Below are 13,211 nucleotides of genomic sequence, written 5' to 3'. Positions count from 1 at the left end.
AAAGACACAGTTTTGTCTCTAGTTTACCCACTGAAGGACTCATATGGCAGGAGGTAGATAAAAAGGTATGTGGGATTCCAGATACTGTTGTCTGTAATATTTACAGATTTACAGCGTATTGTCCATGAGAAAAACCAGAGACCTGGGTTCATGATTTGGAGTAGGACCATTATTTCTTTCTGACCAAATGCTCTACCCTGAAGGGGAACATGTATATTCACACTCAGACACACAAGAGAGCCTTGACTGCAAACCTCCTGTGTCGTGGATGATGACTCTGACCAGTGCCCACTGGGCTGAAATCCCTCTCTGACTGCAGACCTGACCAATCTGAACTATACAGACTTCTTGAGGGACTCAAGTTAAAAGTGAATACAAGGACCTAAATACAAGGAACTAAAGGCAGCCAGGGAGCTTCTGGAAAGCCAGGAAAAGCCTAAGGAATGTAGACTTTTATGGAACACAGCAAACTTATTAAGGCAGGGTAAATTACATACCATGCCTTACTTCATTGTATTTATGTATGTGTTTCACTGTATTTCTCTAAGTGTTTTCACTAGAAAAATCTATTTATAATTTCTCTTAATGACAAACTCCTGCAATTGCCTGCACACTGAAATAATACTCATCACAAGCAAAAACAAGTGCCATAGCAAACTGTAAAGAAGGCTAGTGCTGCTAAAGCCCACTCAAATTTATTCACAGAATATTCTGAGATGGAACGGACACACATGGATCACTGAAGTCCAGCTCCTGGCCCTGCACAGGACAGTCCAAGAAACACACCATGATTTGTCTTTTCATAAAATATTTCTATTTCAGAACCCACACACGTCCAAATTTCATGCTGACGACGGTGACAGAAGGTGAAAAAATGGGAAAAAGATGCACAGGGGCAACTTGACGAAACAGCTATTGACAAAGAGCCTTCAGCTTTCTAGTCAGGAAACCCCAAGTGCAACCTTGATCAATCTTCCCTTTGTTCTCATGCTTCTGGAGAGCACTGTGGTGCAGGCAGGACTAACATTGGTTAGTCAGCACCATTTTGAAGTAAGGACCTTTTTTCAACCAGTGTGTGTATACGCTGCTGTGCACAGTCAGTCTGTAATTCATGACTAGATCTTCACAGTACTACCATACCACAGGTCATTATTCATTTGAGAACACTACTTTGCTGTATTACTGATCCTTGTCCCTGGCTCGGTTATAACGCACACGAAGAGACTATTTGTATAACATCTTCTTGACCTGTTGAATCATAATTTGAAGCCAAGATTCCACAGTTTAGGAGCTGATTTGGAAAGCATCTGAATGCTTGAAAGGCAGGTAGTACTGAGACACAGCTCACGAGAACAAGCAACCTGTGCATGATGACCACATATAGGAAACTGTTTAAGAGACAAGTCAGCTGCCCTTTCTCATGAAAATGTTCCTTTTCATTTCAGTATTTTTCCCAGGCAGTTATCCACAAACTGCAATTTATAGTGTCAACTCTGATAACTGTTTTGGAAAACTGTTTTGGAAAACTAGGCTAACAAACAGGTGTATTGTGCTTAATGTTCAACACTAAATCAGGAGAGAAATACAACTCTGCATGTTCTCCAGCAGAACACTGAGAGGCTTGCAGCTATATCTCATTAAAACATCAGCAATGTGCTTTAAGTATTGATTAGCACCTAGTTTAAACTAGAACATTTACACCTTTCTCTGAAAATCCAGTTTATAACTACTTCCTGCTCTAAATTCTACACTTCTCCAACTGTTGTGCTTATAAAATCCCATGTTGGTGCATCCTGCCCACAGAAACCTGGGATTCCTACAAGGACATTATGAAGCTCTTTGAACTTTAGAAAAGGACAAAACAATAAAACCTGTTCCTGTGCAGCTTATATTGGTGTGCAAGCACCCTGCAGGAGCAGCACCTCTCCAAGCCTAAACCACTAACCCACCAAGGCCATTGCTACCGATACCGTGGTTGAAAGTGTTTGCTGCATCTACAGCACCTCTGTACATGCACACCTAGAAAGCTTCCTCTTTAAGGATAAATGTACAACGTGGACATGTGTCAATAAAAAAAGTAATTTTTTTCCCCTTAAAACTGTCACTGTCAAAAATATCCCTTTTCTATGCTCCTTCAGACATAAGTTTCCAATAGTTCAAGTACACCGCAACCTTACCGACTCAAAGCATGTTGTCTCCAGAAATGTGTAAGAATTATCACTGTACCCAATCTCACTGTTATCAGTAAGCATTTTTCTGTAACAAATATTTCAGTATTTTCATTATTACAAGCATCTCTTCACACAAATGTGAGTTAAACAGAATTTTAAGAATCTGTTGTTTCAGTACTTTTCAAATGCTTTTAGAACCATCAGTTGTTTTTGCCATAACTTAATTTCTTCTCTAGTCTAAATGTAACACCATTTTTTTTTTTTTTGGTGGGAGAAAGTGTGAACTGAATATTTAACTTGCTTACATAGTTCTTTCCAGTCTACAAGACTTCTTGGCTAAGTTTAGCATTTCCATCACAGACAGATGACAATTAGGAATGCCACATAACGATTTAAGCCATTCTAGAAAACATGGGGGTCTGTTCCATGGGGTAGTATTAAATTCCTGCACACTCTGCACCACTTACTACTCCCATAAAGAGACTATTTAATTTTGTGCAACTTAAACCTCACGTTTATCCACACGGGGAAATAGAAAGTTTAGTTAAGCATATAAATATAGCTCTTACACAGCTGACTGTAAATGATGCTTCCGAGGCTGTATTGCCTCCATGACTGTCACAACATCTGGATAAACTTACTTTAATCCAAGCTTTTCTATTAAAAGAAAAGCAGAACAGAGGCAAGTATGTTCTTAAGTAAAAAGCTAGAGAATGTCAGTTAATACAATGTCTCACTTATCTATTTCTTTAAGAAAAAACAATTGCAAATGTGTTGCTGGCTATTGCCGCAGGTACTGCAGGAAGCCAGCAGCTGGCACACCGCAAAGAGCAAACTCAGCGGAAACTCGTCAGTCATTACATGGCAGAGTTCACCCACCAGGAGCTATCATTAACACTCAGGGTACAGTTTCAGCAGCCAAAACCCAGATGAAAGCTGAAGGGATCAGCAGTGCTGCAGCATCTCCAAAAAAGCAACCTCTGATCCTGCTCTACCCCTCAGGGACCTCCCCAACCTCTATCCCAAGTCAGCTCCACTTGGACCCTGAGATATCCCTTTCCCCTCCATGTCAAAAGCCACTTTCTGTAAGCCTCAGTGAAAAACAGACCTCCACAAGGGCAGACGAGTGCTGAAGAAACAGCTTCTAAGAAGGGGCAGGTGGCTGATGAACTGACTGCCCTTCAAAACTACACTGGGCTCTCTGCTGCTAAGCCAGCCTGAATTCAGGCTGTCATGGCCCAATCATCCTAAGCTGATCTTGGACAAATTGTTTATAAATGCTCTATAACACAGCCAGCCAGTTTGAAGAACTGTTCTGATTTTATTTTTACAGGTTATCAGAATAAATTAGTTGGCCAAAAAAATTAACACAAGCAAAGAACAAAATACTGAAGGATTTTAGGTCTGTTGTTGTTTGTTCATATTTTAATTCAGAATTTGAATGGCAAGCACATAAAATAATGTTTACAGATAGTATTCAAATATTTAACATCAAGTTTTAAAAAATATTCACTATATATTCACTATTCAAACACAATTTAGAATGAGACTTGTACTGAAACAAATCTCGTCCTCAACATTCTTTTAATGCCAGGTAAGTGTCCAGAAAAATGATCATGCAGAAATAATAAAAAACTGGTCATCCCACAGAACTACATACAGCCTTATAAAACTGTATTGATGAGATCTTGAATATAATTTAATTCTATATATATTTAATCTTTCATACGTTTGTTGTACATTTTTGTGTACATAACTAATGATGATTATTAATTCAATGGCAGTGTAACTGGCTAGGCAGAAGCACAAACTGAAACAAACAGTGGACTTCATCCAGATTTTGACACAAGTTCGAGTACTTGCAAAAAGCTCACCAATCTCAGGAAAAAAATAACTTCAGCCTTAAAAGACTTAAAAAAACAAAAATCAAAACCACCCAGACTCATCACAAAGTACTTCCTAAAAAGCACTCCTGGCCTGAACAATCTGCCTATTCATACACTTCTGCTGCTTTCCAGAGCAGGATTTTAAACGTGGAGTCCACAGGCTGCTTCTAAAAGCACTGCAAAAGATAATAAAAGATGAGGTTTCTCATAGTAGCCAAGTACATCTACCAGTTTGCTACTAGTGAGCCCAGGAGACAGCTCAACTTCTCCAGACCCTTAAATTCCCCACTTTGCACCCTTCATTTTTCTGGTGCCAACTGTGGATGATACTTTCACCGCTTAGCTGAGCCAGTGGAACAAGCTGAGCAGTAACGCCTTCCTGAGTGATTTCTCACCTGATCTAGCAAGTTGAGATAGATTACTCAAGTCAGAAGAGCACTGAAGCAGGCACGAGCAGATGCTGTGAGGCTCCACAGCAGTTTATGCCAACTTACCTCCGGACTACCACAGTGCCACACGCTCTTGGTATGAGTTGCACATTTTCCCGTTCCTCCTCTGGCTCTAAAGCATGTCCTTTGCAATGCATGTGGTCTCCCAGCTGCAACAGCTGATCTAGCTGAAAATTCATTTTTTGCCAAGCTACTTCTCAACCAGAACAGTTATTTCAATAACTCAATGTACAGCCCTTTAACTTCCATTGCTGATGCAAGGAGAATGGCAAAACAGCACAGCTACAAGCAGGAGGGACAGTTGAGACCTACAGCTGGTATAAATTGCTGCAGAGCCACATTCCTATGAAAATTAAACACAATTTTAGTTGAATTCATGGTTCAAAAGCCACTGGAACATTTTACAAAATATGAAATTCAGGTAAATTTGAAAATCAATTGTCTGCTGCAGAGTTTTGAGTTATCACTAATGAGTGAGCTTTTTTTTTTTAAACTCTGCAGAGACAGCATTAAAATTGCTTGCAGCTACAAGCAAAGGTTAATCATCTTAAATACAGATATTATTAATCTAGAAAGTGAAACTGCATTGTGAATTATGCACCAAAAAGAGGCAGTATCTGTGCAAACTCTTTTATTACTATCCAAACACTCTCCAAACTGGTCAGCTGGCAGTGGTAAAAATGCTGGCAGCAATCTTACACAGTATAGTTACTCCTTAAAGCTGAAGTTGAGTTTTTCACTGAAATGAGATATCTGTAACATGGCTGTATAACATTTTAGTCTAGCCTTTGAAGTTATGTAAACAACATGTGTAGTGGAGGGAGATAACACATACATAGGAAAAAATATTTATTGCTGTTTATTGATTTTATTATGCATTTTTAACAACCTATAGCTGATATGCACAGCATGTTCTTCCAAAAAAGGAAATTTGCTGTTTCCTTTTTTATGCTGAAGTCCACACCCAGGAAAAATTACACTGATGTTCTTGTATGCTTATTTCTCACATTGATTTGTATTTGCACAGAAGTGACAAAAACAACACAAAAAAATCACTCCCCATTTTTGAACTGCACAGTAAAAGCAAAGAACAAATGTTATCTTCTAAAATGTTACACTTTCAGATGTTTTGGAAATGTATATAAGTTATATTCATATGTAACTGAAAGACAGATTTCTAATCTATTCTGACACAAAACAAGCAAACTGATAATTCAAAAACTGTCAAGCCTTGTATTTTATGCAGATGGACTATAGCATGCCTTTCAGCTTTGGGACAATCACCACCTAGCATCACAAAGTGAGCACAATAGCATACACAAAATACAATCTTGCAAAAGCACAAAAGGAACCTCTGAGAAGGTAATTCCTGACTTTATCCTAAGCCCACTAATTTCCTAATACACAAGAAAATAAAACATCAATGTAAGAAGAAAAAAGCCTGGCCAGAACATTGGCAGCACATCAACCTCGCTTACCCTGGCCAACCTTGCAGATGATGATAGCAAAGATTTCCTCATTTCTCTTTTTCATTAACAGAAGAGGGAGCATTTCACTTGCTGACTGGACAAGCACAAAGCCTTCAGCCACTCCACTGTCAAAGATGTGGTAGAAATATGAGAAGTCACCCCCATACAAAATTTATTCCAAAGTTATCGATAACCAACTACTAAAATATGTCATCTTTTGACACCTGGGAGAATGCTTTTATTTAATACCAAAAAGATTATGTTCTTTGTATTTATATACACTTCAGAAACAGGCCTTCCTCTTTGTTGTACTCATCTTTATACAAAACTTCTTTACCCGAGATCTGGAAAACCAGACAGCTGAAGGTCTAGGCAGAGCTTGGATGTTGCCAATTTAATTCTTAAGCAGCTGAATTTGCACAGGATGCTGGCCAAGCTACTAGAATGCCAGGTCCTTCAAATGACCTCCTGTGGTCCCCAATATGGTCCTGGACACTGGTTACCCTGCAGCTCATTGGGAGAGCATCTTCTGCTTTGTGGAAGATCATTCCCAGCAGGTCTTGCCAGCCTACAAGGACCCAGCCCTACAAGAGCAGATGAGGACAGATGAGATGGCCTCGTAGAGCAGCTTCCTGCACAAGGGGCAGATGTGACTCTTGGTGCCACTGCCCAAGGTTAGCACCATGTTAAGACACATTAAACTACAATTCCACCAAAGAAAATTAAGAAACACCCGAATGACAGCTTATCCCCCTTTCCCCCTTGCAGAATGGACATGTCCTTATCTCAGTATTTATTTCAAGGGCAAGATTATGCCAAACTACACATCCCAGTCTCAGGTTTCTTTTTCAGAGACCAAGTATGCATTGATATCCAAGATACTACCTTTGACTCATCACCATTTCCTAAGTGAAATACTGACTCCTCCTAAATTAATCTAATACAATTATTTTTCTTCTCTTTTAAATAACCACAAATCAGTCATCTTTGAATGAAGATAAATTCAGTGTTTCGGTTCAGCCCAATATATAATTACTGTTTTTCATACCACCACAAAGGATGAGAAAAGAAGAAAGATTTCTCTTTTTCCATTCAGCTTCCACATCAACAGTGCTTTTACTTGTACATTTATAAAGTTAAAAAAATTTTTATGAATAGCTATAACACAAAATTAACTACATGCAAGTACTTCTTTGTAGTGTAAATACTGCAGAGAAATTAATAGTTTAAAACAACAAGAATTCATACAAACAACAGCCCTTCTTCCTGCTTTTGCACTAGAATGTACCAAGAGCAGAAGTTAAAACTAAGTGAGTAAAAATCAGGACTAAGTTAAGCATAAGTAGGTGATCTCATACAAAACACGAAGGAGAAATAAGAGAATTACCAATATGATGCCAATCATTTGGGGGAGAAAATAACGGCATTAGATATTGTATATGTTGTAGTTTATGAGCGTTATAAAGATGAATCTGCACTTAAACGTGGTATTACAGATTAAAATTTTAGAGAAAGCGACTTTTATAGTCTAATGATTTGCTGACAAAATGTGAGAAATGCATTAATTTAACAAAGATTTGCAAAACGTTCTTCTGCGGTAGAAAGAAAGGAATGAAAAAGATGGTGAGAAAAGACCAGTATTTTCTTAGTTCTTACTAGCAATAACAAAAGTTAAGATTCCAGTCTCAGCTTTGTTACTCAAAACTTTCCCCTCTAATAAAACCACAAGAATACTAATGGTATTTGTTTTTGCTGTTGGAAAAGAAAAAAGGCACATGAAACTGCTTTTAAGACAGAAGGTATGTTTCATAACCCATTTTGCAGCTGACTGTAAAGAGAAATGAGAAAGATATAGCAAAAAAAAATCACTAATATATTTAATAGTCTCTGCTCAGTGACACCCCAAAGATAACTACACGTAGGAATTCTACCACCTTTTGCAAAAGAAAACGTTAATATTATAGTCTCATCAAGCTAATTCCCCTTCCATGTGCTTGGTTACACGCAAATTTTGTTAGAGAGACTTTACCATCTCTCTGAACATATCCAATCCATTAATGGCGGAATCCAATAGCCCAGGAATCCCACTAAACATTCTGATTAGTCTGTGAATAGAAAAGTAAGATAAGGTGGTTATTACAAAAATACAGGATGTTTAATAACAACAATCTGCTAAAGAGAGAACCCTTAGTTCTGAAAAAAGCAATCATATTATTTAGTGATGAATAAGGTGCCTAATGTCTCATTTTTCATTCACAGAAGTCAGAATTTTCATTTTCTGTGTAACATTCCCAATAGAAGCTGTTCAGCAAGCTTACATGTGTCTTGAATTGGGCTACAAACTCACGCAGCTAAAGCATACAACAATTTCTTACAGTGAAGCTGTCTATACTTTTTACTGGTACTTACACTAATAATCCACATGGTGGGAGAGAAAAAAGTTCAGAGAAAAAGTCTTCTCATAAATTTATTCTGACTTACGGTTTTAGGAGTTTAAGTTACTGGACCACACCTATGCAGGACAAATTAGAAAAGAAAAGGAAAAAAAAGAAATAGAATTTGTCTTCCCATTTGTGGGTAAACACAAAAATGGCTTTGTAGGCTACCCCAGAAACTCCACAACCACAAAAACTGACAGATACTGGTCAATATTGTGGTCCCCTGTGGTTACCGAATGACAAGAAACATCATCCTTTTTAGAAAGTTGGCAACGCAATACACCACAGAGCAGAGAAGAGCAAGGAGGAACTACACAGAAAAAAGGAGAACGCATCTGCCACCATAAATAACAATATTCATCAGCATTAGAACAATCCAACAAATTTTAGTTTTCTGACACAAAAGGAGCATTAAATCAGATGCAGATATTGTCAGTATCTGTCCAGGAGACAGAGCTGCAGAATTTGTTCATCTATTCATTTGTTCACAGATCTGTGATACCATCTCCCTCTTGAAAAGCAAACAAACATCCTCTTCAGAAAAAACAGCTAACTCTCCCCTACAACAAAAACTTATTGTCGTGTACAGCTTTGAGATGTGTTTGTCTAAAAAACATCCCTGCACACCTACGCCAGAGCAGAAGCCTGAGAAATCTTGAGTCTCTAACCAGCAACACTAGAACTGACAGCGAGAACGCGGCTGTTAGAACATATTCAAAGCAACACGAGTGGGGCAAGTGAAACAATTTGTAGAATCAGCAATGTAAAGACAGACGGGCAATGAGAGGCAGGAAAACAAACTGAACTCTTGAGTTTTCTGCTGCTGGGAGACAGGAAATTTTCTACTGGGCACACAGTATAGCAGCTGACTTAAAAATCTAGTCATAGGGGAATAGTACACATACTGGCAAGTACTTTTTAATGACACTTCCAAAATAAATCTAACTACATATTGCCTTAATTACATTTTTAAGATTGATTTAATTTATGTAATTGCTTTATGAGCTCTATCAATAGAAGCAGCTTAAAAGGCAAAGCAAGAAATAAGAAAAAAAAGGCACTCCCAACAAGGATTCCCTCTCAGAGGCCTGACGGCAGCTCCTAAGAATTAAAAGGATGCTGAGGGGATTGGCCATCCTAAAAAAAAAGTTAGAAAAAATAAATCACTTGAAGTTCCAGAAAACCAAAGGAGACGGAATAGGCTCTGCTACTCTAAAGCATGGGTTCTATTTTTTCTGGATCTATCTAATCAATATATTTTCCAAGTGCCACGTAAGGTGGCATGAGCAATTTTACAGCTAGTGATTAATACTGATTTAACTTAATTTGTACAATGTCTCACTGATTACAATGTCTGTCTTACAAAAAACATTTGAAAATGAATGAGGAGGAAGAGGAAGGTCAGCTGTACCAATGGCCAGCAAGCTACATCCAGCCTTCCTCCACAAAACCCACTCCCCACACCACGTGGGGAGACCTACCAGAGAAGGTAGCACAGCTCACACATCCACCTCCCGTGCAACAGTGCAAGCAAATGCTGCACGAGGCACCACGAGCAGGTCCACACTGAAGAAACCCAGGCCGCTGGACCACGTGCAGGAGGGGAACAACAGGGAATCCGCATGTCTGTCCACTGGAAAAGGAGCCCGTTGCAGAACTACAGCCCTTGCTGATGGCTTACTAAAAGGGTCCCATCAAGAGAAGGTACTTAATAGCCTGTTGAGCAATCACAACCGCAGTACCTTGTTTCTGAAGGCAGCAGTACCAAGAGCCGCAGCCAACCACCAAGGCTGTAGCAGACTGATGAGAGGCTGGGAGAACCACAAGCTAAGTGTGCATCACATCACTCAACTAAATCAAGACTGGGTGGAAAGGCAGGCAGGACAACAATTTACAAAAAACTGATGGGCACTCATACCAGCAGCAGCGAGGGAATAATATTCAGGGCAAGGGAGGCCACAGCACGTGTCCACCCCATGTGTGCACGGCTCTCCCCACGTTTGCCTTTCTGCTACTCAAGTTATCTACTTCCTGAGCTGCTGCTATAGCAAACAAGCTTTTTTTCAAATCTGAACTATAGCAGAGCTACCCAACTAGAGCTATAGAGAAGATCGTTTAGAGAGAGGAATGAAATAATGAATGAGGAAAAAAGAACAGCAGGAAAAGTTCTCAGACAGTTTTTTTTCAGCTTTGGGAATCACTTCCCAAAGGAAGTGGTATAAGGCTAAGAACTTGAGTCATTTAAAACACTCAAGACAAAACATTAAAATTCTGCACTCCCATCAGAAATTCATGCATATTCTTAGAGAAACAAGCATCCCTCCAAATTAGTCCTTCGCAAAGGTGGGCTTTACTGGGAACATGGCACAGATCAGACAACTGAACACAGAGAGCAGAATGAGCTCCCTGGTTGCACCCACAAAGAACACCAGAGCTTTACCTGCTGACATTTCATTTTGAAATAAATATGGTTCATTTATCCTGTGGCTGGCAAACAGATACACCACTTACCAGCTTCAACTTTGATTAAGGTAAGATTATGCATGTCTGTCAGCTTTTCACCTTTCAGCTGAAACATCTTTGAAAAGGACAAAAGTTGAAGGTGTTCACATCTTAAACTTGTCTTGTCTTGCCAACGTATTGCCAATGGCTCACTGTTTTTGTAACCCTTATAAATACAGCCTTAGGCAAGCTTGCAAAATGCTACTTAATCATTTGCCAGAGGCAAGTAATATTTTTTGTGACAGGAGAATGAATCATTGGTTTCATCACTGGGATGGATGTGGACAATGAATGTCTTTGCTACTCTTAGTCTTGTTTTAGTCTAATTTACATCCTTCTAGTAGTGTAATACTTCTTAAAAAACCCCCATACAAACAACCAAGAACAACAAAACCCCCTCACTACCACGTTGTCTCATTTCTCCAAACTACTTTTTCTTATGCTACCACCATCACCACAAATGATCTGTGCGCCAGGAATACAAGTTATTTAAATCTATTTCCACATAGATAAAGTCCTGCTTCATTTCAACACCTTAGCACACAAGTAACATTAGCCATGAGCGGTTCCACTAATCTAAATGGAGACAATCCTTACTCCTAAAGGTTTGTGTATCTTGGCATGAACAGGACTGTAGCAGCAATGGCAAATCTACCAGAAAAGTCAACATTTTCACCCAACAGCTATGTGCACATGTGTTGGCACGAAAGGACTGTTGTATTCTATTAAGGACAAATGAAGATGCAAACATAAATGCTTTTCAATTTTTTTCATAAATAGTCACAAAGACTACCTGATGAGTCTAACAGGCAGTCAGATACTTATTCCATAAGATAAAGACATCGGACATGGGCCTAAACAGTGAGTCAGAATGAATTTCCCATCGCTTCATGTTTCCTTCTAACCACCAGTATATGAAGGCAGTAACAGGAGACAAAGCACCGAGCTACTGCTGTAAGATTTTTCAGAAGTCCCATGCGGGACATGGCACAGAGGCCTCACATTCTCACTTCCATCGCGACACAAGTTTATAGCAAGCTATAGAGGCTCAGAGCCAGTTTGGACGGATCGAGCAGTCAAATGCTGCACTGCGACCATCCCGTCATTCAAACCGCACATACCCCCCTCTCAGTGCCCTCTTTCTCCAGACATGTGCAGGTCAAAACCCTGGGAACTCAAGTTCCTGCACTGCCTCACTCCTTTCGTTCCCATTCCTGTAACTCCAACGCCCGCTTCCCGCGGAAGGCACCTTCCCCTCCGGACGCCCACCGCCGCCCGAAACTTTCCCAGCCGAGTGCTGCCCCTTCCCCGGGCACCGCCGGCGGGAGGCGGCGGCCGGCACACGGCACGGCACCGGCACGGGCTCCGTCCCTCTCGGAAAGGAGGGCTCGGGGCGCTGCCCGGCCCCGAGCGGACAAAGGCCCGGCCGGACCCGGCGGCACGGGAGGCCCGAGGCCGCCGTCCCGCCGCCACAGGAAGCCGCAGGCTGGGCCCGACACCTTCCCGCCCACAGCGCCGGGCGGGCACGGCGGCGCCCCCTCCTCCGCCCGGGACCGGCGCCGAGGGACCCGCACACGGGGCGGCGGCAGCGCCCGGCGCGGGCGGCCGCGGGAAGCGGCGCTCGCAGCCCCGCACCACCCGCCGGAGCCCGCCCGAAGCACTAAGCCCCGGGGCGGCCACAGGCACCGCTCATCTCGCTCCCGGCCAGCTGCGACCCCCGCCCGTCCTCCCGTTACCTCGGCCATGGCTGCGGGCAGCGGGCGCGCTCCGGCCCGCCCGGCTCGCTGTGGCTTCCTCTGCCCCGGCGTCCTGGGCTGGGCTGGGCTGGGCTGGGCGCGGCGGGACGCCCGGGCTCGCTCCTCGCTGGCTGCCCGCCGCCGCCTGCTCCGAGCTGCTGCGGGAGCCCGGCCCGCGGGGAGGGAGGGGAGGTCCGCACTCCGCCGCTTTACCCGCCCCGGAAACACATTCTTCCCCGCTGCCGTCAAGCGGGCCGGGGAGGCGTCTGCGGCGCGGCGGCAGGGACGGGAGAGCTGTGCTCGAGGCGGGGCTCGGTGCCCGCTTTTCTCCCGCTTCCATCCGTGCCGCCCGCCAGCGCCTTATTTGGCGGGGTTTGCCAGCGCCCCGGCCGCCGGGCACCAGCGCCGCAGCCCCGGGGCCGGGCCGGGCGCTGGGGCCGGGGCTTCGGCCGCCTCGCTCCCGCCGGTAGCGAAAGGCTGCTCGAGCCCTTTTCCAGAGCTGCGCCTTGTCCTGTTCCTGTTACTGGAGGGGAGCAGCTGCCCGGTTCCACGCACGGAGA

At 42.5% G+C, this 13,211-nt stretch overlaps 1 protein-coding gene across 2 annotated transcripts in view; it reads right to left on the bottom strand.

The window, feature by feature from the left end:
* The window catches only part of ITGB1 (integrin subunit beta 1), a 43,458-nt gene extending 30,459 nt beyond the window's left edge, over positions 1 to 12,999 (bottom strand). The window contains exon 1 of one of the 2 annotated variants that reach the window (XM_039548892.1): positions 12,652 to 12,999. In XM_039548892.1, the coding sequence (XP_039404826.1) occupies positions 12,652 to 12,660 (9 nt within the window). In that variant the 5' untranslated portion in view covers positions 12,661 to 12,999. Of the gene's footprint in view, positions 1 to 5,984; positions 6,042 to 12,651 lie in introns of those variants that run through there. The other variant, XM_019283202.3, reaches the window with a different exon arrangement.
* Positions 13,000 to 13,211: the final 212 nt, after the last annotated feature.

The sequence above is a fragment of the Corvus cornix genome, chromosome 2, assembly GCF_000738735.6.
Source record: "Corvus cornix cornix isolate S_Up_H32 chromosome 2, ASM73873v5, whole genome shotgun sequence".
In the NCBI taxonomy this organism is placed as follows: domain Eukaryota; kingdom Metazoa; phylum Chordata; class Aves; order Passeriformes; family Corvidae; genus Corvus; species Corvus cornix.
This window is presented reverse-complemented; position numbering and strand designations above follow the sequence as displayed.